We start from the raw sequence: 25891 nt of genomic DNA, 5'->3' as shown, positions 1-25891 counted from the left end.
TCAGTATTAGCGGTGAAGAGCGATATCCAAACCTGGATTCAATATACTGTACTTCAGACCTCATCGACACCCAGTGTAGCCACCTCCCTGATCTCATATACAGCTTTCCTGTGAAACTGGCCCAGAAAGCTCTTACGAAGCAGACAAATGGCGTCACGCTGTCCCACTCGGATTAGAGTCTCCCATAGCTTCCAGATGTTTCTCTGTCGCGCTGCAGCCTCACCAGCTGTTGTCTCCTCTTTAGGAATTTGTGCCCTGGATCACACCTTCTTGCTTATGTCTTTGCTGAAATCTGTCTTGCTGACGGCAGGTTTGTGGTTAATTCCTTCTGAAAAGTAATTTTCTTTCCCCGAAGGAGTTGTGCATTCTATGCGAGGAATGACAACTAGGCCTTGGTTTGAAGACAGCGGGGCACGGAGGCTCCACCACTGCCTGCGGGTTTATTTCAATAGTTAACTTCCAGCTAACCACTTTTCAGCTCACACTAGATACTCGGGAGGTTTCAGTGTGGGCAAGGCTACAGCATGATGTAAAGACTTGGTAGCTAGACAGCAGCTATAGGCAAAGTCATTGCGTAAACCAAATCTTCTGGGGCTGGGAGCCAGATAGTGTGGAACTGAATATGGAAGATATCAATATATTTTTTGTTGATATCATTATATTTTATATTCTGTTTCATTACAATCTGAAAATACTTTTTAACCGACTGATCTCACTGCGATCTGCAGTCACCCGTTTGCCTCGTGACGCTGGTCCTGAAGGAATCCTCACCTGGATTCAAGCTCTGCCTGGGCTTAGAAACAGATAGTTCAGGATTTTAATCTGTTTTTGCATAACCCTTAGATACTGTAGGGAAACAAACAACCCAACAGTCCTTATAGCTGTGGAGCACTTTTTAGCAAACAGTAACTCTGAATTATTGAGGCAGCATTTTAATCACTGCTGTAGGGCAGGGAGACCTGGGGCAAACAGCGTAGATATCTGTAGATCAGACAAAAACCCTGTAACCCATTGACTTTGGACAAAGGTCTAGCAAGTTCCAGCTCTGCTGCACAGCAGCTTCTAAACTGCAGCTACCAGCTCTGTTAAATAGGTTGGAAAAATCTATACTGCTATAGTTCGCATCTAGAAAGCATGTAGGACAGAAAACATGCGATTTGAAAGTGAATTGAAGAATGGCTTTTTGTTTGCAGTTTTACCCTGTAAACATAATTTACGTAGCATAAATAATGAACCGGTCATTTATAACTTGTAAGACCAGTACGTAGAAAAAATCACATAAACTTTTCAACTTACAACGTTTCACAGTGATAGGAATGCCATTATTCTCGTCATCGTAGCAACTGAACACACACCACTGCTTAACAGAAATAGGGGAAAGAAAAAAGAAAGCTTCCCACCAGAAAGTAATGAAAAGAAAGTTAATTACAGGACTTTAAAAAAAAAAATAGTAGTTGGACATCAGCCAGAAAGCTTTCTGTTCAGACGTGGTTAAGTCTTCCTAAGGGAAGAATTTTATTTTTTTTTTGATGCAGAGTCTCAAGTCTCTATTTTTAGAGCATATCATAGTTGATGAGTTTAGCACTTTCACATTTGAACCAACAGTCTATTAATTTTTTTTTCAGACCTCCTATAACACCACATTTGCTCACTTAATAATAATTGCGTAAATTGTCATCAATTCCATGCCTGTCATTAAACTGGTTTTACCCTGAATAACCTCTTGGATTTGGCAAGTGAGAGTCAACCATTCCACATCGTACATTAACCGTGTGACCTCCTTGTTTCCATTTCAACCCTTCTTGTTCAGCGGTGTGTTCATAGCGGTCCTTACGCTGGAGGGGAGGGAGGGCTGCGTGCAGAGGAACTCAACGGGCTGCAGAAACCGGCTGATGGGCGCTTCATGAAGTGCTACAAAGGCAAATGCAAAGCCCTGCACCTGGAAGGAATAACCCCATGCACCAGTACAGGATGGTCATTGACCAGTTGGACAGCATCTTTGCAGAAAAAGTCCTGGTGGAGAAGTTGACCATGAGCTAGCAATGAGCCCTTGCAGCAAGGAAGGACATAGGCCATACTCACTAGGTTTTAGGAAAAAAATACCACCATGAAGGTGGTCAGACACAGGGCCCAGGGATTTGTGTTATCTCCATCCCTAGAGACGAGCAAAACACGACTGGACGATGCTGGGAGCAAGCTGATCTAAATTTGGCCCTGCTCTGAGCAGGAGGTTGGATGACCTCCGGGGGTCCCCTCCAGCCTGAATTATTCTGATTCTCTGATTCATACCTTTTCACCAAGCTACATTTTTTAAAACACGCCTGAGTCATTTGAAGCATCGCATCCAAACCGCTGAATCACGTATGCGTAACCCACTCTAAACTGACCTAGCATTTGATCCTAAAAATGCCTCATACCAAAGAAATGAGAGTGGACTTTCAGTTTTTGTTAACAAAGTGTTTATAGCACTGAGTAATACATTTGTTAAGCCCTTGAGACAAGAGCCAAGTCTGCCTTTGTTTGCACAGGAGAGCACACCGGCACCGCTGCTTTTATAGCGACGGGAAAGTGCTGGGCTCTGTGGGAAGATGCAAACCCAGATTAGCGATTTAAACCATCACAAAAGGACCGTATCTTCAGGGGTGTTTGGACGTGACCTCTAGATGCGGAGCCCAATTGAACGCTCAGCAGCCAAGGTAGGCAAAGAAACAAGGCAGGTTTGAACACCTTGATCGCAGTGTCAATACCGAAGAGTTAATAAGCAAACGCTACACAGAGGGAAGAGCTCTGGGTAGGGCAGGACACGGGTCACTAATGAGAGAGTCAGGAAACTTTTGGAGGAGCTGTGAAGCTCCAGAGTTACCCCCGTTAATGCAGCCTGTAAGCAGCCCCACAAAGAAAACATTGTCGGGGGCTTTTCCACTGAGCCAACTGAAGTCAAATGAATAGAAACTGGTGTTAGACAAATTCACTAGAGACAGTTTGGCTTTTTGTTCCTTGATTTTCCAAGGCTGGGGAGTTAGTTTATTTTTCTATTTTTAAAGACTCTTTCCCCTCTCCTTTCCTCCGCAAGAAAACCCCCGCAAACCACAGAGTGATAGCAATAAACGAGTACAAGAGCTCACCAAAGGATTGTGGTGGATTCTCTTTCACTGTCAAATTTTAAACGGAGATCAGAGAACTTCCTAGAAATGATGCTGTATTTTAAAGAGGGATTAATTTTGGGAAGTGCAGCGGCTGATTACACCAGGTCATTTGACTGGATAGCAAAAGTTTATTCTGGTTTGCAAGCAAGGGTTGTCTTGTTGACAAATACATGAAAAATGGGGGGGACCAAGCGCTGAGTGCAGACACAGCCACGCGTCACCTTGCATTAACAGCAGCCTCGGCGGAAGAAAAGAAAGATTTGAGAAACAAGAAGCAGGGAAACAGAGCCCCTGAGTGCGGGGTAAGAAAACGGACATAAAGACAAGCTGGGGAAAATCAGGAACAGGATCAAGGGAGGGAAGAACCGTGCTTTGAGCCCGTCCCGGGCTCTCCCTCCGCGGCGGGACTTCCCTGGCCGGGAGACGGGGCTGGGCCGGAGCGCGGCGGTCAGGACGCGCCATCTAGTGAGATGCGGCAGGAACCCTCCGGCTGCAGATCAACCGGTGCAGATGCAACTGGGTTTGCCTTTTTTTTTTTTTTTTTTTTTTTTTTGGTTTTGTGTTTGGATTTTTTGGGGCTTTTTTTGGGGGGGAGGGTTGGGTTTGGGTTTTTTTTTTGGGGGGGGGAGTGTCTTGTTTTGCAGCTGGGATGTGGTTCCTGGGGTGGGAACCCCGGGGTGATGCTGATCCCTGTGCTCGGACTGGCAAATTCACTCTCCTTCTGGTTTTCTGCAAAACACAGGTGACATGTATCTGCTTTATCAGCCACTGTGCTATTGCCTAATTATTTCTTTTTAAAGAAGAAAAAAAGAAAGTTTTAATGACTTTACCCCCCCTTCCTTGAAGTGCCCAAGATTCACCAAGGACTGAAGTAAAAATATCAAGTTGGTGGTACAATATATTATATTTCTCTTGACTGAGGATATCTTCATATGCACAAAATTAAAATAAGTATTATAGTACCCTACTCGCTCAAGGGTAGATTACAGGGAAGAAAGCACAACACAAACACCATCAACTCTCCCTCCATCATCTATTTCTGTTCACTGCTACAGATCCTATATGAGCCTGGGTAGTTGAGCTATTTTCCACACTAGATTTCTATGATCACAAAGGTATTAGGAGGTACAAATAAGGTTTTTCTGTTATATGCTTCCTCCCCGTCATTTATTTGAAGGGTTTTTTTGGGCTGACATCAGTCAATTCTTGAGTTTGCAAGTCCAAAACCTAGATACCCAAAAGGATTTCATTTTCAGAGTGGGTACAAAGGATTTTCTGGGCAAAAAGATGAGCCAAGTGGTTTAGGTACACCTCAGATTAAATCATACTGAGTCACTAAGGGACCACGGCATTAGTTTAATCACAGAATTTGGATGGGTAACTCTGGTTGCAGAAGGTAGGTCTAAAAATACAGATATGTGTGCCTTCCTCTCAATGTCACTCTTGATTTTGAAGACTCATCCTAAGAGCATATATTCGCCTGAAATGCTGTGGCTTATGAAAGGGCATACGCAGTTCCCTGTGATAAGGGTAGGATAAAAGCATTCTGCTCTTAAAGCATTGCATGCAGAGTCTGCACATGGACCATGGTGCAGCTGGTGTGATTATGATAGACGAAGGCGAGAGTGGAGCTTGATGAAGGCTACTAATGACTGAGTTTATGTAGACTAAGCACTTGAAGCCATCTAGTGAGGAGATGTTCATTGGAAAGATTAATAGTCACTATATTTCAATTCTACTTCCACCAGTGCAAAGCAAGGTACTGAGAAACTAAAGTGCAACAAAGACTCCATAAGTCTTTCCTACTTAGTCCTGCATATTAAGTAAGGGATAGAGAAAAGGGAAAGGTTGGGGGATAGGGAGAAGGGGAAGAAAAACCTGCTGATTTGCTTGCTCCTTTAGGCTATATTACATGATTAAATCTGGGGGGGAAAACCTGACATTTTCGCGTCTGAAGTAGGCTGCGGAGATCCCTGGGTTTTCTATGTAACAGGTTGTTAATTCCCATCTTACTTAAGATGCTTAAGACGTCGTCCTCATCATCATCATCATCATCATTATTCCTCCTCATCTCCATCTTCTGCTCCTTGCAGAAGCTTCCTTCAGATGGAGTCTGAAGATCTCGCTTAACGAAGGATCTGAAAACGTGGTTAGAAAAAACGAGGAAAGAACTTGGATGGCTCTTGGGCTGGAGCTAAGACAAAAAGAGGGGGAGGGAGAATCCGCAGCCGCTCCCAACACGCACGGGAGACCTGACATCTTGAACTGCTGGCTGCAGCATTCACTGAGACATAAATCAGGCCATTCATGAAGGGCTCTGCTCTGCCAATATACATAAAGAGAAATACTAGACGGAAAGAGGCAAATCTGAATTAGATCCATCTCTTGCATAGCAGAAATCCTTTACGCCAGTTAGATGAGAGAAACTGATGTTTGAAAACCACAGAAGGTTTGGCAAGGGTAAAATTTTACATGCTAATGAGCCCCCAAAGAATTTTGACCTGTGAAGGATATTTAACTACTGAGAAAGATTTATATCCAGTAATACAGAAAAACGGAAGTGAGCACAGAGTACGGGGAATTAGAAACACATTACAAACATCCTCCTGTTCACATCAGAGTTGAGAAATAATTCAAGAAAATACCAGAAACACTTTTCAATATATAAGCAGTGAGAAAAGTAAGATTCCTTAGCCAGAGAAACTCTTTGGTACGGTCTGTCACTGTCTGCACTCCGTATTTTAAAGCCTTATCACTGCAAAATGCTGTAATAGGTCCTTGCACGGAGAGACTCTGCTCTGGAGAACTTGCCATCTGCCCAGTCACTGTCAAGGAGGTTTTATGTTACAGCGGCAGAAGAGCCAAGCAAGGCATTATTGAAAGAGTAGGCATTAACAGAACACAGATTTCCACAGCCTCAGGTTGATAAAACAACCACAAGACTATCCATCTCTCCCCCCACCGCTACACATATGTGTTCACTATTTAAAAGACATTTCACCAAAATAGTTTGCAACAAAACTTCTTCTATATTAATACTTTCAAGACTGTGATTTTGTGAAGTCAGAGGTTTTTCCAATCGGCTTTCTGCACACCTGCATTACCAGCCTGACATAAAAGAAGCTTCCACCCAGTGAAGATACAGCAATATCTCATTATCTGTAATTTCTAATTGGTGAAGTTACCATTCCCTCTGTGTATACTTGCGGACAGTGCACAAATTCACATCTGTAACAACAGATTATCCTCATCTGTCACAAGGGAAACATAAGAAAAACCCTCATTCTTGAAAGTGACCCAACATCAGCACAGGTCGTGGCGAGGTGCATGCAGAGAGGTGGTGGAGTCTCCATCCTCGGAGATACTCACACCCCGATGGGACACGGCCCTGAGAAATCAGCTCCGAGCAGGGGCCGGGCTACATGACCTCCGGAGGTCCCTTCCAGCCTCAGCTTTTCTGAGACTTGCATTTGGCTTATCCTTACCACCTACACCCGAACCAGCCTGGCCAGGCACGCTGCTTGCTCATGGGTACCGCTTTGTTTCCCCCCTACACCAAGGCAAGAGACTCCAAACCCCAGTTTTTCTTTAGATTGTAACAATAACTAGACATAATTGTATTAAATGTGTAATAAAGATTTAGAAAAGAGTATAATTTCCTTGACATAACCAATGTATCTCAGCAAAGACAGTGCTGGATCCAGAAGGCAGTCTCTTTCTTGGGCCTTCAGGACACAGGTAACTCTGATCAAGGGCACTCGCCAATGTCCACGTTTAATTTACAGACTCAAAGCTACAATTTCTCCTCTAGTCTGTTTTACCCCACTGCTGCACAACAGTCCTATCCACCCTAAATAAGTCTATCATTAAAGGAAATTTTTTAAGCAAAAGCTTAAAAAGGAGCAAGTTCTGCCACTTTTTAAGCCACGTATTTGCTATTTGGCTTTAAGCAAAAAAAGGAAAAGGCTGCAACCCAACCTAGCTTATCTATTAAGTTATTTTAAAAGCATCTCAAGGCAGGAGGTTGTTCTCAGACATCTGTTGAAATACTTTGACACTGGAAAGTAGATTCAGTGTTTGCACATTCCCCAATCCTATTTGAAAGCAGGCAGGAGACTTTTGCCGATGCAGGTCTGCATAACAGCATCTCCATAGCCTGGCCATCTCTGCGTTTCTGTAAGCACCACCACAGCTGGGCCAAGACGAACGCTGAAGCTTCAAAAACCAGCAGCAACACAAGTTATGTTTGAGGTAGCTTGGTTATTTCCAAAGGACCAGTCGTGCACGAGACACCTTGCTGGCTCGGGCACTCTCTGCCTTTCCACCCAGGCTGCCAAGGCTTCAGGAGAGGTAACAGCTTTTAACTTAAAAAGCATCATTGCTGGATGCGCCCAAGACTTCAAAGTCTGCTGTGTGCCAAGATGAAGTTTGTGAATATTAGGATTACAGAGGAATACATATAATTCTGCAAAATCCGGGGCAAGATCAAATAATCAATCTCTGGAACCATTTCAGATGTGTTTTCTCCCCTAACTGGGACAAAGCCCAAACATGGATCCTTCCTTCCTTCCTAAGGAGCCTGATTTCTATTTGGAATAGATCTCAAACTTTCCGTTAGTTCCTTAGAGTACACTGCTCCCCACTTTCACACCTAACATATAGAAAGAATGGTTTAGCACAATTCACTACATCAGGCATGCAGTCCCACATTCGTCACGAGAATTTCTGCAAGAATTAACACCCCTCCAAACCCCACACCACCCTCCACTCCCCCAGTTTAAAGCTTTGTCCTTCACTTGCCCTCTTCTACCCCAAACATTTCAGTTCTAACACTTTGCTCATCACTGTTCAGCTCTGTGACTGGCATCTCACCTCAACAGCAATAAATTAACACTGAACAATCAAAAGCAACAGAAAAATAATGGACATTAGGTTTCAAAATGATACATTTATTATAACTAAACAAAGGACACAAGCTCCAATTAACTTAAAAAATTTATACCGTGGTATGGCAAACACAGGACCAGTATTCTCAGAGCACAGACAAACGATTTTCAACTTAAATTTATAACACAGGCTGAAATTCTTCAACTGAAGAGCAAAACTTGGAATACACACAAAGACCAGAATATGGGATTATTCTTTTTAATTAAATATACCCAATAATTTGATATAAACAATTTAAAAGTATTTAAATACATGTTGAAGTAGCTAAAGTTTAAATTATTAGCAAGGTATGTAGATATAAAGTTACAAGAAGTATTTTGGAGTCGTATAAAAGATGTAACTTTTTCCCCCAGACAAAGCCCATGAAGTCTAAGGTACAATCCTGCCAACAGAATATTCTCTACCCGCCTACAGTCCTGCTGACCAACATTACATCAGCTTTCTGGTACTTAACCTGTGGGCAGATTTACTCCTACAGCATGCAGGCAGCAATGAAAATCTCAGTAAAAACCATCTTTTGAGCTAACGTGAAACAGAATCAAATTTTTCAATACAGTAGGTCCTATAATCTGCTTGAAGGGGAAAAAGAAATGACATCCTACTTCACTTCACATCCCTGTTGCCAAGTTTATTTTTCTTAAAAGCCTTTTGTAAGTTTTATTTTTTCCCCCTGAATAGTTTATAACCAAGATCTGATCTTATTTGAATCTGAAACAACCCCAACCATGGTCTTATTGATTACCTAACTCTGAGCTTAGAGGCTTTGCCTGTATAAGTCATAAGGTGACTGAAATCTCATGCATCTTTTAATTATTTAAACAAATATTTTACATCTCCTGATCAAATATTCACTCAAGAATAAGTTCTGACCAGTTACTGTACACTCGGAAATCATCCTTTCTCTGAAAGTACTGCAGCTTTGGGTTTTTTGGCCAACACAGAAGACAACACTGCAGATTATCTGAAGCTAGTTCTCAAGCCACCGATCTGCCGGAGCTGTCTGCATCGCCCGGACAGAGCTGCTCGTGAAGGTGCAAAAATCGGGTAAATGGGAATCACCGAGGGCTTCCTCATCTTTTTAAGCTTGCAGAACACATGTGGTTCAAGTTCAGCTGTCAGGGGTTTGCCAACTTTCAACATCAGAAGGAAGATATTCCCTGCAACAATGCTTTGCTGCGGTTGATGCATTACATCCTTTAAATGCTTTGGGTAACCAGGAAAAACTGACATTTCTGATTGACATTTAAATGTATTTCACGTAACCTGTTAAAATTTCACAATATGCCAAATTTCAAACAAGTCCAAAAGCTAAAAATGTTCAATAAATGTATCACAATTATTTTAATCAGGACATTCTTCATTAAAAAAAAAAATCAGCTATTTTTAGCTCCCTTCTTATTTAATCCACAGAAAATTTAAGTGAACAGTAAACACAGAAAAGGAACAGCAGCAAAGTGTCTTAAACTCCCAAATACTACAATCAGATAATTCACTGTAAGGATAATTAAAGCTCTGTAAAACTTTAATCAATGAATCTTTGAAAATAGTTTTTTTCTGCTGCTTCCCTGTTTTAAATGTGCAGGCATTCAAGTGCTTGTAATTCTTAGGTTTTTGATATTGCAAGAAAGGTAGCAGACAATTTTAGAGTATCTTCCTCTTGTTTCAGGAATGTCAAGTAAGATTGTTATACATCATTTTCAAACTGAAGAAAAGCAACTGCAAAATTCAGTGTACTTCAAAGCCCATCCATTCTACTTGTAAATTATACAACGTAAAATTAGGTTTTTTAAATTGTATTTTTGTGAAATTAGTTTTAATCTTGCATTTTTATCTAAGATAAGTTTTGGCCTTAAAAAAGCACCTAGTGAAGTCCTATCTTCAAAATCTACAAAAGTCAGCATCTACTGACTTTGATGCTGAAATCTCCAAGTTAATCTTGATTTACAAGGAAGAGAACAGCCCCCTTGCTTAGGGTACATTAACTACAGAGATAGTACTGATGTGAAATTTCAGCTTTGTCACAGCAATTTTACACTTCAGATACAGTAACTCTCAGGAGGATCTTACTGTAAGCAGCTTTCTTTGCTAACTGTACAGAATAGGAACTCAGTACTTGAACTAAACACTGACCCTTTTTCTAGAATTAGTGGTACTGTACATCGTACTGTACACCTTGCTTTGGAAACAACTAAATACAATGGTCCATCATGCAAAGCATGAGACTGTCAAAACTTTTTTTGTTCCACTAACTTCAAACGAGTTTTTACAAATAATTTAGCCAATCTAGATAAATACTGAACATGGAATTATGCTGAAATATGCTTGGGAGTCAACATTTTCTACAAAAAGATGCAACTATGACTAAAAGCATTAAGTACTAACTGCCCACCTCAGTATCACTGTGTACAGCGCCATTGTAAGATGTGTTCTCTATAGCATACACAAAATCAAGGACGTTCACATATATTTTTAATACTGGGTGCAAAATAAAAATAAAATAAAAAAACAAACCACAACCCTGCTGGTTCAAGTCACACTATGTGTAGTTCCTAATAGATTTTAAGAAAGAGTGGAAAACGTAGGCTATCAGGAATTATGGAACATCCCAAAGAGTTGGTATTTTAGTTTTTGAACTTAAATATTTACTACTAAGTCAGACATTAATGAACAAACCTTGACCTACTGTCAGTATTTAATCACACAGTTAAAGACAGTAACTATAATCAATTAATTAGAAAGCCAATGATGTCATCAAAGCACTGGCAATACCAGACATGACTTGATTGCACAGTAAGCAAGGTCATGAAATGAAAGTATTTCTGTAATTTGACTATACCTGGTTAGTGATTTTTATACCTGAGATGAAAATTGAGAGGTAAGAGAACTAGTTATGGTGTAAATAATTATCAGATGAAAAACAAACATGAAGGTAACTGCGTTTTTAAAAAATATATGCAAAAAGATCACAACCGACATTTCCACTTTATGATTATTTTCATTTTGCTACTTAGACAAACACTTTAGCTCACTTTACTGCGTGACAGATTGTGTTCTGCAACTATTTTAAAGGCTCCTGTGATTCCAATGCTTTAGTAATTCATGGAATTTTGAGTAGAAGCAACATCCTCCACTCCCTAGTCTGAAGAAATTTAAGGCACCCATAAGAAGCAAACTTCATGGGAAGTTTCCATTCTAGGGAAAAATAAATCCGATTTTCCCTTCAACAGAAAAAAAAAAAAATCATGAATTCATAAAAGTGATTAGAATGCCACATTCTCTGTCAGTGAGGCAACAGCTTTGTGATATCTAGCTTAAATAAAACTCAATCTAAAGAGCTACTATTGAAGCCACAGAATCTTCACTAACAGGTTACAATATTACATATTTTGAAACAGAAGGGAAAGTTTGTTTTAAAATCTGAAAAAGCTAAAAGGTAGAAGAGCAAGGTTGGGCCCCATGTAAAGATGAAGGAAATAAATGAGAAACATTTTTCCATGACAGATACACTTACTTTATACAGCAAAGTTGCAAGTTTAATGGATCACTGTACCACAACAATGAGTGCAAATACATGATTTTGTGGGCAGGAGCACTGCTAAAGAAGCATATTTTGTTTCCATCTCTATGGAATGATAGTAAATCACTACTTTGATAAACGGAAATTTCATTCCATATGTCAGAAAACATATCTACAATTTATTACTAGAATCAGCTCAAAATACTTCCCATAATCACAAAAGCTCAAGTAACATGTAGCCATTAGACACATAAAGTTATACAAGGTTTTGGTTACAATTGGGATTAGCTTCAGATTCTGAAGCTTAATTCTTTGCTTCCGCAGCTTCTTTATCATGTTTTTCCTTTGCTTTCTCTTTTTCTTCCAGTTTTTCTTCTTTTTGAAGCAGTGTCATAATCTCAGCAACCTGACTAGTGCCAATATCAATATCTTCTTTGTCAATCAATTCTACTACCTACATGAATGTAAAATGGAGAGAGCACTTAATTTTTTACATAATTGAGGCATTTTCATAACATAAATTTTATTAAGACAAAAAAAAAGTCATCAATTCTCTCATGTTCAAGAAAACCAGTATTTTTTCATACATGAAAACACAAATTCAAACCACAAGCAGTGCCTCAAATGTATCGGGAGTATTAAAAAAAGTCAAATTTAAAACAAATTATGTAGTACTTTTGACCTCAGCACACAGAATCGCATTTTAAAGCGATTACCAATGGCCTTTTTATATATTTTTCTTTAATGAGGAATAATATGCATGTAAAATAGACTCATTTATTATATCTGTTCCAATGGAAAGCTCAGACTCAGTATTTAAGACAATACTTATTTTATTGGCTTAATTTTATCGAAAAGACCTACTGTACTAAATAGAAAAGCAAAAGCATAAATTTACAAAAACTTAAAAGTACAGGGCGGTTGGCCTTTCAGAAAACAAAATGAAAAAATAATTTAGCAAGTATTTCCAAACTCCTTTATCTAGCTTTTTGTACAAATGTATTCTTGGCATATCGCCTCAAGTTCCTAGACTTATCTGCATTATACACAGAATTCAAATTACATTTTACCTGTTACTAAACCTAACTGAATATAACAGCTGTTATAACAGCAAGAGGAAACACAATCATCACTGGGACAACCTCAGTAGAGAGCAAAAATGTGTTTCAAAAGGCTGATGTTGTATTTTCTAGCTGGTCAGTGTCCTAACTTTCAGCGCTACTTCTGTATTGAGTAGGAAAATTACTTGCAAGGAAGTTAAGTTTCAGAACATCTCTAAATTTATCAAGTGAAAAAGAAACAAGAAAATGAAGGAGAAATGCAGGGATAAACTGGGAATATTCTGCAAAACAAAGACAACAAGACAAAGCAGGCAAAGAACACCAGTCATTTATAATGGACCTAAAGAACAGTTGATAGTCTGATGTCTTCCAAGCATAGGAAACAGAGGTCTCAATGAAATATCTAAGGTATACAAGGAGGCAAGAGAAGCTATTTATCTTGGTTTACATAAAGTGTATCTATAAACATTATGTCAAGACTTTGGCCAAATAGTGGTATTCCTAAAGTAGTTCTTCTAAAGCTCCTTCCCATCCTCATTCCCATTCATAAGCAACATAACAAAATTATCGTATTTTACAGAACTTGACATATGCATACAGGAAAACCTACAGCTTTAAAGGTAACATGGGTAACAGACACAGGATAAAGGGGGTTTTGCCTCCCAACATAGCCATACAATACATATTAGCATCTTCAGAATGTATAAGTTACAATACAGTCCCAAAAATCTCACTGGCATCAAGTAAAGACTCTTGCAAAAGACAGCAATATGAATTTAAGTCAAAACAGGTACAACGTTTGAGGATGGCTAACCTTGGGTTTTTTTTTTTTTAAGTACTCTACAGACTTACCTTCACAACATTATCTATATCAATTTTGCCATCCTTGTTTTCATCCAGTGCCTCTGCAATCCTAGTTAGCTTCTCCTCTGGAATCTTCTGGATTTGTTTCATCGCATTAATTAACTCAGCAATACTGATGAGATTCTCCCTGAAGAGGAAGCACAATCTGTACATGGCAAGCAGTTACTCCAAAGGAGTAAAGCTGACAAAAGGCAGTACTGAAAGTCACTACACTGCAGGTCACTTTAAAAAAACCCAACCCAGTAATTATTTATTTATAATCATGAACAGAATGCAAAAAAGCAAAAATGAGTTACTGATCAGCAAGCAGATTTCAAATGAATCTTTATCTTACCCACTGAATGTCATGCTTGTGGTTTCCACGTGCTTTATTACACAAATACAGGTATCCGGTAGCATTTGAAATAACATTTAACATAGTTTCTATACTTCTGAGGCTGTGTAACTAATGCCCTTTTTATGGGGCATTATGTACATACTTTTTACGTCCCCATTTACCAGAGGTGCAGTGCCATGCACCTGTAATCCTTTCAGATTGAGACAGGCTGGCCTACACAAAATTAATGAAAGTCACAGAAAAACAAAAGCTGAGAACTAATCACTTCAGCAATTTAGCTGTTTTGTTAAAATAGGCTTCATTTGCTCGTATCAAGGAATAGACTTTGTAGAAGAAAGGACTAAACTTCACGTCGTGACTAGCAGATTTCAGATGTTTCCACTGTCTGCTTACTGATCTCATGAAGCTAAAGTTGCATGTCTTCTGCAACCTAAAGCCTCTGCTTGCCTACGTAGTTTTGTTAGTTTGAAGAACCATCTTCCAGCACAGGTCAAGCTAAAATGCAGGAGACAGCGAACCAAATAAATATTAAGCAGAAGGGCTTTATCAGTGTAGTCCCAGCCCTATATCTGTCCCTAATGTCTGGGCACACTGATTTTTGTTTAAGGAGCATTTCTCAAGCTGCCACTAAATGTCCTGGACTTGTGTCATTTCTATGACTCTTGATGGCTTGGTAATGACTGCACCAATTTGAAGGTTAAAAACCAAGCCTTTGACAATGAAGCAATATCTAAACTAATAATTTTCAATCATCCACAATCACCTACAAAATTATCCACAAACCCATCCATTACAGAAAGCACCATTACATTCCGTACAAGCAGATTCTACATTGTATTTTCAATTTACAAATTTGGATGGTTTAGATCAACAACTTCTCCATAGCACCATTCATAAGGCCGCCTTAATCTTATTATACAAAATTTGAAACAAATGACCGTTTGCCCTGGGGACTGGAAAAAAACAAAGTCTGGAAGCAACAAAAGCAGAACCCTTATTGCTGTTTAGGTTATGCTCTATGGGAGCTAGGAAGCTCTCATAATGAATCACACAAAAAGCTGCAAGCATAAACTAGATTAATATGGCATTCATAATCACAAACTGAGAGAATTAGTCACAGTTTAGGTATTTCAGTGCCTGTAATATGCAACATATTCAACATAGGATTGCCTGAAAGACTCTCCAGTAACACTAACACCTGGAGAAGTGTTGATAAATGAATTTTGCAATGAAACTATCAAAAAAGATCTTTCTTTGAAAAATATGCAAATGAGTTAAAGTTGAAATGAAGCAAATTTTTGGAAAGGGACCATGCAGAATTATCTCCTTACTTCCACTAGACCCATTCCCCCATTTCTCTCCAGAGACAGAAGAGATTTTATTGCAATTTTTTTCCTCACTGACATCTTCACTACTGAAGACCAACAAACAAGAATATGCTTACCATACTGTTCACACCTTTTCAATCAATGACACAGGGCAAAGCTACTGTGTGAGGAGCATGAGTAAAGGCCTGATTTCATCTGCACCGTTGTTAGTGCTACAGCCATGATCAAGACAGTTAATCACACTTTGACTTTCAGAACCCCCTCAGGACTAGCATCTGGGGAATTATACCTTTTTTCCTTCCTCATTGCAACCATACTTAACGTACCTTAGAATACAGAAAATCTATAGAACGATTTTGTTAATTTTATTTTTAAAATAAATTATCTTAACATTCTAAACTACAATTTATTTTTTAATTCTTTTCTAATCACATGTCGGACAAAAGCGAAATTGAAGATGAACAGTCAGACACACACTCAGTGCTCTCAAGTCACTTACCCAGCAGGAGGACTATCACCACCGACCAGCTTTGCATCCACTGTCTTTTGACTTGTCTCTAATTCATTAATAATTTTGTCTATCTGCCCAATCATTCTGTTTACCCTCTTGGTCAATCGCTTGCTTGCCTTTGACTCTTCCACTACCTCTTCCTGGCCAGTTTTAGAGAGCTCTTTTATCTCTTGCAAATCCTAAAAAAATGGTCATGAGAGAGAGAAGCTTTTGTTGGTGTGAATTCTCAACAACACACGCTACTGACTTGGACTAGCCTTTCAAGAAAGGTGTCATTTGTAAATGAAATGCAAATGCATACACATATAAAGCCAAACTGGAATTAGAACAATAAATTCTAACACTGTTGACATTTTCATGCACCCCTTAAATGTTATTTTCCACATCTTTCATAAAATTGGGTAAGATTCATTTTACTTAATTCAAAGTATCTGTAATACTGACATCTATGCTTGATAACAAAGAACTGCAGCAAGCAGCAGTTAGTCAGCACCTGTTAATCTAGTGACCTTGGAAATAACAGCAGGAACAAGATTCTCATCTGGTGGGAACTACTCCAATATTTTTAACTAGGCTTCAAACATGGTATAGAAATGAGGCCTCTGTATAAAACAGTATAAAGCTCATTTACTCAGCTACCAAATACAGGCTAAAAGACATCCAAGCAAGATAATCTTTAATTTTGTGGATCATTAATGCTAAAACTAAAACCAAACAAAAAATAATTAAAAAAGGAACTTCCATGACCCATTCTTCACCTCATTATACTCCTGGATATCACCCTTCAATTCCTCAAGCTCCTCCTTTTCCTTTGTTAGTGATTTTTTCTGTTCCTGCAGCTTGGTGCAAGCATCACTCAGCATGTCAATCTCCTCCTTAGTGATTTCCTCACCCTGTAACAGAAAATATATACAAATTAGTGAAAGATACATTTATGATTTTCCTCAAAGATTTCAGGTCTTTTACCAGAAGAGACAGACTCAAGATTCTATTTCCATGTTTGGAGTCAATATTGTACAGACTGGCATTTTGAGGCTAATGCTGAGATCTAAAATGCTAAGGCAATGAGTTTGCTATGGTACATATTTTTTGAGTGGACCAGTAATAAATTCAGCTAATGTGATTCATTATGTGAGTTTTGGCTATTTGAAATTCTGTACCTAATTGTCTCATTTAACGATGTTTTACTTCCTCCTCTGCTGGGTGAAAAATCCAAACAACTGAGAAACGATTCATCACGTATGGGAAAGATACAGTACACAAAAAATTTTTGCAGAGCAAAAGTACAGGAAGCTGAGCTGGAGCAAAGTTATCTTCAACAACCTTTGTAAGAATGAGAATGATCATCCACAGTTTGTGAGGTATACTTGTGTCTTGAAAAGCTGAGATACTCCCAACTGAATACTTGAAAAATAAGACTTCAAGATGATTCATTAAAAATGCTAAAATCCCATAATACTAGCTACAGTTAGCACATTAATCCTACCCAGACACCTGCTTTTATTTTGAATGGCTAAACTCTGAACAGCCACATAAATAGAGTACAGAAAGACAAGTGCAAACAAGGATGCCAGAAACACAGAGCAGAATGATGATATGCTTCCAACAAACAACTACATAACAGTTCACAAACTGCATTGTGTGGGCAGTCAGCCCCTTCATTAACTCAGAAAAAGTTTCAGTGTTCTATTAGTATCCAGGCATCAACCTCACTTCTGATTTGAGTACAGTATCTATAGTTCACCTTAGCAAAAAAAAAACAAACCAAAACCCACCCAAAAAACCCCAAAAGCCAAACCCCAAATTCCTCTGCCTCAAATAAAACCAGTCATCTTCAAGCAGCTGGCAGTCTTAGATATTTCCCCTACCAGGCAAGAACCACAAGGTTTAAAATCTTTGGAAGCATCTTTAGTGGACAAGCCACACTGCAACCTTGGTTAAGAATGCCACACTAACTTTACTTCTTGTTCTCTCTCATCGGTTAGGGCTTTTGAGGAAGTTGCTCTTGCTGCCCAGTATCATACGTTCTCATGGCATTGGTGGCGTGACAGGCAGCAACACAAATGCTATGCCAGATGTGCAGTGTAAGCCAGCTGCGACACCACACAGCCTTGCTGTTTCCAAACAAGATGGTCCCAGCCTTGCCCATCTCCTTTGGCATTCTCATGGCTGCACCACCATGCACCCATAGCTACACAGTCAGGAGTCAGCTAACTTATCGCACAAAAATGCATGATTTCAACGTGGATTATTTCCATTTCATTATTACCATTAAAACCTTCCTGGCAGCATTCTAAAGTAAACAATGTTATAATAATAGCAGGTAGATAATGATGCTGTCCAGGAAAATTGAAAACATTTTTCTGCCTAAAATATCCATTCTAAATTAATGTTGTTTTTCCACACAGTAACACTGGGATTTACAAAAATCCTGACACCAAACTTTGTGGACAAGAACAAAGTGCTCAGCTACAAATAAAACTCAAGGTACAACTGAAACATGAAAAAAAAAAAAAAAAAGGCATACGAGAGGTTGACCCAGGAGGAATATAGAAGCACTGTCTGAGCCTGGAGGCATGGGTTCAGGAAAGCAAAAGCCCACTTGGAGTTAAATCTGGTGAAGGACACGAAGGGCAACAAGAAAGGCTTCTACAAGTCCATCAGGAGCAAAAGGAAGACAAGAGAAAATGTGAGCCTGCTGCTGAATGAGGCAAGGAACTTGGTGCAAATGGACATAGAAAAGGCAAAAGATAGTCAATGCCTTCTTCAGTTTTTACTGGTAAGACTGGCCTTCAGGAATCCCAGGTCTCTGAGACCAGCGGGGACGTCTGGACCAAGGAAGATCCACCATCAGTTGAGGAGGATCAGCTTAGAGAACAGTTAAACAGAAAACACACCAGTCCATGACACTTAATGGGATACAACCACAAGTGCTGAGGTTTGTTTGATGTCACTAAGATGCCCTTCTCGATTATCTTTGAAAGGACACAGTCATAAGGGAAGATCCTGAGGACTGGAAGAAAGCAGATGTCACTCCTGTCTTCAATAAGGGCAGGGAGGAAAATCCGTGGAGCTATAGGCCAGCCAGGTAGCAAATGGTTAAACCCAGCATGCTCTGACTGTAACAAAGCATGCTCTGATCACAACAAAGCATGCTGATCCTAGAAATTAATGTTACTTTAACAGTGGTATAAGTTATGTTCAACATCAGACTAAAGAAATAGGGAAAGAGTACACAATAAAGTTTTTATAGTGTACATACACTTCAAAAGAAAGGAATACTCATCTTTACCTACTCCTGCCCTCTCCCTCCTCATGTGTTCACTATGCACAGATAAACATGCACAGATCCATTATGTCTACAACCAGTGCGAATGCCCCAAAATTAGGCATATTAGTAGCAATAACACAGATAAAGGAGATACTCAGAGATTTTTTTTGTGCCGACATGAATTTCTGCATTAGTGGTTAAGAACTTGCAATCTACCAATTAGCTGGTTTTAACTGACAGAATGTGGTGAGAGGGTAAAAACTGCAGGACAGCCAGGCAACTGATCATGGCTCTTACATGTATGTTTTGAATTTTTACATTGAAAAGTATAAAAGCATGTAGTTATTCAGATTACCTTGATGCCTTCCAACACTGGTGCTGTATCTTTCAGTGTCTCCGAGTGCATCGCCATATCTGCCCTTGCCAGTTCTTGTTGGGTATCCATAGCCATCTGACTTTTTTTAACTTGCAGAGCAGCTGCTTCAAGATCTACTGCTGATTCCACCTCTTTCTAAATTTGAAAGACCAATGAAGGTTTAATTAAAACAAAAGATAACATTATCTGTATTAGCATCAGTAAAGAATGACTTCTCAAAATAGAAATAGTTGCCAAAGTAGATGCAGACATTTTTAAGACAACATTAAAAAATTGCAACATACTGGGTAGTTTCACATAAAAATACCCACTTGCACTTAATGACTTGTGCCTGTGAGCACACGAGCCTTAATTCACCAGTAAAGCAGGCCAGTATCTTCTGTAGTCAAGTATTACACAATGACAGTATCAGACTAAGGACACATAGAAATAGCCAAAGATAAGAACAATTACGTATCAAGTATGGGCCAGAGATCAAGAAACAAACAAAACCACCGGAGGAATAAAAGGCTTCTCTTATTGCTCTCATTAAAAGCACAGAAGAGAAATCACGGATGCATAAGACTGAGACAATCTTTTATGTTTCACAGTGAACCCTTTGGGGTTGCAGTCTGCTTTAATATTTTCCCACATCTTGCACACGTGGATTTAAAGTTCTTGCAGTTTCTTGCAGGCAACACCCAGAGCAGAGGGAATAACTCGTAACATGCTAGTTTTTACAGCACTGACATGTCTTTCTCAATAGCTGGGAGCAGAACTTACCATGGTTGCAATTGGAAGGGTTTCTTTGGCTTTCTCTGCAGCTTCAGACATTCTTTCCAACTCTTTTTCTTCGTTTTCTTTCCTGATGGCTTCCTCTTCCTGAAGTGTTGCTTCCAGACGTGCTTTGTTATCTACTTTTTCACCTTCGACTTCTGCCACTTTGACTTGAGCCTCTTTGGCCTAAAAATAATGCGAGAAGTGTACACATCATCATCAATATTTTTATATATTAATGTCTTTATATTGTCTGGAGTGCAGATTGTTTTTAATATCAGTAAAAAAGTCTACTCTAAATTTCCTTATGCTATTACTGTCTACTGTCATGCAATTAAATATTGCTTTTTACTTGCTTTATTCTCAGACCCCTCCACATATAAGCCAACTTCTGTATTTGAAGGTCACTCAAATAAACCTATCCATGGTTTAGTTTTTCAAGGAAAAGAAAGGAACCAAGAAGAACATCTGCTTCTCTAAACAGATCTTCAGCAACGATACTGACAGTTGGTTACAGACTATATACATCAATACTTACAACACTCTCTGGTAGTGTCTGAAGGGTTGTTTTGAGCTGATCAGCTGGAGAAAGCGTATCTGGAAGATACATGGCTCTGGATAAAATAAGCAATGAAGTAGGGATTTCCTGGTTCAGGTGCAGATCTAGCCACTATAAATGCAACACATAAAACAAATCTTTAACTTTTGGATTTTTTTTATTTTTTTTACAGATCAAGTCAAGCATACACAGAAAAGTTTGGGGTTTTTTTTTACCACTACTTATCAATCAATAACCTAGCACAGGAACTACAGGCTATAAGCAGCTAAGATTTTCAGCGACTGCACTGAAATATATGAAGAAGTATTTTATTTGAAGAAGTATTTCAAGAAATATTTAATGAATATTTCAAAAAGTGGTTTGTTTCACATGCATCTTCCTCTAAATCAGGCAACACCAAAAGACAATGAACTGATCTACTTGGAGAAAAGTTCTTTACAGACTAATAAAAATAATTAACAAGACAAACTGCCAAAATTGCAAATATATTTTGAATACGTTTAAGTATCTGTTTGCATCATCAAAACCCAGTCAAAAGCCAGAAACCCACTGCTCCTACATACTTACACAGTATACATGACAAAAGCTTATTAAGAAGAAGGACTGTTTTAGCCAAGCCTTTAATGAGAACAGAAGTAAAACGACCTCTCAGAATCCTAACAAAAATCAGAGCTAGCAACTGAACCGAGGCCTGTGTACTCAGTCTTGCCCAAACATACCTGTTTAAGCTGTTCCTTGAGACGTTCCTCGGTCACACCAAGAGCTCTCATCCCTCGGGCACGACAAGCTGCCTGCAGTTCTTTAACAGTCAGGCTATCAACTCCTTCTTCAGCAATCAGCTGCACAAAGCATAAAATAAACTTTAACATGTAACAGCTCAAAATGGAAGAACCACCATCAATGCACACCCCTAAGATCGTATTTTTACAACGGCCACTAGAGGCTGCTATGACAATACAAAATAGCCTCCAATTTCTAAATAGTGAACATTGTACTGCAGTCTTAACAGCTCCATAATGGTCACGTCAATCTCTCTCTAAGGTAGTATTTCTATTAGCCCCCTTACAAATTACAGTTTCATAGAAATGCTCTTCTTTGTAACATAAGTTACTTTAATTGCAATTAATAGTAGATTAAAAAAGGTCAACTTTTTCTTTACAAATAAGGATATTTCTGATTTTAAGCTCTTTGAGCCTTTTCGTTCTAAATTAGCTCAAAAATAAGACAATTAAGACAAAAAAGGAAAATGCCTAGAAAGACATACATATATCCACACACACTCATTACTCTTAAATGTCAAAAACATTAACTGGAGCCTATTTAGAATTACTCACTTTGTCATCTGCTTTTATGCTTCTCAACCTCATAGTCAGCTGGAAACGGAGAAAGTTATTTGTCCCAATTGACTGAAGCTCCAACAATTTACAAAGTGCCACCAGCTGAGGCCTCGTTAGATTGTCCAGAGTCAATTCATCTTCAAACAGTTTGGAGAACCTTAAGATCTCCTCATTACTGGGTCTTTCACCAGTTTCCCTGATCTGTAAGAAAAACCACACACACACACAAAGTTTTTCAAAGCAAATGTTATGGTTGGGCAGTATTTTGAACAAGAAAGATATTCTCCTTATTTGTCAAGTACTTTGCATCAATTTTGGGATAGGAAATAGGACACAAGGAAGACATGAAAGACATTTTTAAAAAAACAACTTGTTTACTATAAAAGGCAAAAGAATGGACAGCATTGGTAGTTTCCAACAACACTGTGTAATATACTTAAGACAAACCTAACAAAAACAAGAAATAGATTCATCTGTTGGCACTGCCACGAGATATCTCAAAAAAAAATATCTGAGCAAATAAATAGTTGCTACAGAAATCACGCTGGCAAGTATTCTTTCTGATACCATACTTACTAAACATAAAAGCAAATTAAAAGCATCACCTTGTGAAGATAAAGTGAGAAGTGCCATCCAATGGCAAAAATTTTGCAATGCTGGTGTCCCTGTGAAACACGATTTGGACGCTTACCTACCTACGTTCTCTCCACAACAACATTTGCTACAATACAATATGGTTTGCCTCCAGTTCCTAGCTGTTCTGTGGCACCTCAATGCAAATGCACTTGTACGTGCAGTTATTCCAAAGTATAAACCACAAATAGGGACAGGAGTCTGCATCCTTTTTGACGGAAGGTTCTGTGTAACTGCTTGTACAAATGCAAAGTTAAGGTTTTAATTTATGTGTTGGCAAATGGCCCTTCAGACTAATTAAATCCAAATACTGGAAACAGAAATAACAGTTCAAAAAAGTACAAAAAAAATCATTCCCTAGTCTCATCAGGTCATAGTAAAACATTATCGCCCGTATAAATGTTGATTTTTCTATTTTAATTTTACCATCAAGTGCTTATTAGTGATATTACTGAATCCAAAAATCTACAGAACTTAACAATGAAATACTCCCAGTCACTTAACACCTTCAGTCTAAACGGTAAGTATGTAGATATCCAAAAAACACTTTTCCCAATCCCTCTTTTTTTTTAAGCCCTGTAAAGAAAACATAAGCTAAGCCAGCTCAAGTACTGTCTGAAAAACTAATGTTACCTATACAGCCTGATTTATTATGCCTACCTGTTTTACTTGCCAATTCAAATCTTTTAGTGAACAGCTACTGAGTACAGCAAAAGATAAAAATTTGGAAGACAAGATGGTCTCGAGTCTATTAACCTCCAGGATACTTGTGTAGCAGAGAAACCAACTCAGAGATAGAAAGGTCAAAGGCCTTTCTGTTCCACTTCACCAGCTCCTTCACTACAGGTGCCAAAAATGGAACTTTAAATATACAGAAAGTATTTTCTTCCTTGAAGCTGAATTTTGGCAGAGCCAAGCATATATTTCTTGAGAGTACAAATTGAAACTTTCTAGTACATCACTAGCTACAAAGCAACACAGATAAATTCTGGAACTCTGTGGCTAACATCTTAAGTCTGTTATCAATGGTTCTTGCAGCATCAAGTACTTCACTGCAGAAGCAGCTATAAAAGAATAGCAAAAAAAGTGGGAAACACTGAAGCTTCTTCTTGCTCTGACATTTATTATCTAGTACAGTGAAATGACATCAATAAAGTTTGTCTCCATGGCACAAATGAGAAATTTATAGGTGTAAAAAGCACACCCACACATAAGAAATGCAGGGCTTAAAACTTCTTTTTAGTCATCAGAGAAACCTGGGACTTCCTCCAGCAAGTGTGGAATGATACGTCATTTATTTCCACAGAAATGAACTGTCAAATGTAAATTCTCAGAAGCAGTTCTTTCAGAAGAAAATGAAATGTTCCAAACATGAAGCATGGCAGTGGCATGCTCCCAGAGTCTGCAGCATCAGTGTTTCAGCTACTAACTGCTATAACTAACCATTTAAAATTTTCTGCAGATGAAAAAGAACAGAAACAGAAACATAGAAGCTTCAAAATACATGGACTTTGCAAGCACATACCAACTCGCAAAACTTGCCAATATCGTTATCTGAGGTAACTTATGCGGCACTATCAACATGATCTTATTACTCCACCCTTCCAAATTTTATTCTCAGCACGGACAAGCAGGAGAAGCTCAAGCTAACTGATGGACTTGTAAAATTCAGGTCTGAAATCCCCAGGCTTATGTGCCTTTTTCTGTGCAAATACATATTCTCCCCAAATGAGGGGACTACATTCTTACTTTCAACAAAGCACATGGTGATGGTTGTTGGCTCAATCTCTTATTCAATAGCCTCATAATTAAGAGAAATCGGAAGTGTGAGCAGACAGAGATAAATCCTATGCTGAGAAGATTTAAGAAAGTATTTTTCATCTCTCCAGGGAATACGTTACCCTAACCTACAACTTGGTGAAACACTGTCAAATCTAAAGGCCATCAACATAGGAGGCAGAGATCTGACATTTAGTCTGTGAGTCAGCAACTGCTTGTGAATAGAAAAAATTTGCATGGAACACAGCACTCCCATACTAGCAAAACCTCAGGTTATACCACATTCTAGCAGTATCCACAAGGATTTCAGCAATATAGCAACTGTGCATTTAAAAATTGTTTTTAAAAGCAGAATTAAATTTGACAAAAAATTTTTACTTCCCCCCCCACTAAGTTTTAATCAGTTAATTAGGAAAGAATTCCTTTCTCCCACTTTTTACACCCAGCGTTCGAAAAAAAGAGGTCAAAAAATACATGAGTAATCACTGAGCCCATTATTTTACGATGCTAGAATTAACTTATTCACAGAATAAGAGAATAAAAGTGAATGAGCAGAAATATACTGCTTCTAGAATCAGAGGGTGAAAATACCTGCTCGAATACCAAAGCTTAGAAGAGTAAAATTTCAGCACACTGAAGTATTACTTGCAAAAAAGAAATCTATCCTAAAAAACCCTACTACATCCTGCTTCTTCAAATCCAACAGAATAAAGGTATTGGATGACTACCATAACCCAAACAAACCACCAAGCAATTTTTTTGGTAGGAAGAGAAAATTTTTTTTTTTTAAATTGTTACCTTTTGAAAGAACGTTGAAAAATCTTTTGTAACATTTCCTTTGGCTGCTTTATTTTTTAAGGCCATCTCCTCAATTGTGTCTTGAAGGAATTTAGCCAATTCAAGCTTTACTCTCAATTCTTTCTTCAGTCTTTCCTCCTGTTGAAAAACAAAAATTCAGTTTTAAAAGTTCTTTCCAGAAACATGCACACTGAATACCACTTCTTCTGCCCTTAGACAAGTTACGTGGACTACTTCTGAACTTCTGCTGTAACACACACATTATAAGCACATTCACTCTTATCAAAGACCCCCAAATCACAGTGAAAATAGGCTGATGAGCTCAAAGCTCCATGAAGCATGAGGTGCAATGCCAACAGTGAAGTGCAGCATTGCGTGGCCTCACCAGCTAGAACTAACATGCACCCTCTGAATTAATAACAAAAAACCCCAGAAACTAACCAACTGGTTTGGGTCATTCCCAATTCTTGTATCCAGCACAGAAATCCTACACTACATCTCATTCAAACAAAGAGGAACTGATCACAGAATTAGAAATTAATGGTTACTTAGAGCCAAGTATATAATCAGAATTGATTATATCTGTGATTACTGGGAGCTCACTATGTACAAACCTCATGCAAGTCTTTTGTGTTCTGAAAGTGAGAACTTGTGGGGCTTTTTGGCGTGGT

The 25891-nt window shown here is 38.7% G+C and overlaps 1 protein-coding gene across 1 annotated transcript in view; it reads right to left on the bottom strand.

The window, feature by feature from the left end:
* Window positions 1-8074: 8074 nt before the first annotated feature.
* Window positions 8075-25891, bottom strand: part of LETM1 (leucine zipper and EF-hand containing transmembrane protein 1) — a 34002-nt gene continuing 16185 nt past the window's right edge. The window contains exons 5-14 of the mRNA XM_075752684.1: window positions 25221-25358; window positions 22008-22211; window positions 21393-21512; window positions 20653-20784; window positions 20121-20300; window positions 19338-19493; window positions 16470-16604; window positions 15700-15890; window positions 13524-13662; window positions 8075-12064 (exon numbers count right to left, since the gene is read on the bottom strand). Of these exons, the coding sequence (XP_075608799.1) occupies window positions 11915-12064; window positions 13524-13662; window positions 15700-15890; window positions 16470-16604; window positions 19338-19493; window positions 20121-20300; window positions 20653-20784; window positions 21393-21512; window positions 22008-22211; window positions 25221-25358 (1545 nt within the window). The 3' untranslated portion in view covers window positions 8075-11914. The remainder of the gene's footprint in view (window positions 12065-13523; window positions 13663-15699; window positions 15891-16469; window positions 16605-19337; window positions 19494-20120; window positions 20301-20652; window positions 20785-21392; window positions 21513-22007; window positions 22212-25220; window positions 25359-25891) is intronic.

This window comes from Balearica regulorum, chromosome 4, assembly GCF_011004875.1.
Source record: "Balearica regulorum gibbericeps isolate bBalReg1 chromosome 4, bBalReg1.pri, whole genome shotgun sequence".
Classification (NCBI taxonomy): domain Eukaryota; kingdom Metazoa; phylum Chordata; class Aves; order Gruiformes; family Gruidae; genus Balearica; species Balearica regulorum.
Note: the sequence above shows the minus strand (reverse complement) of the source record. Positions and strands in the feature narration are given on the sequence as shown.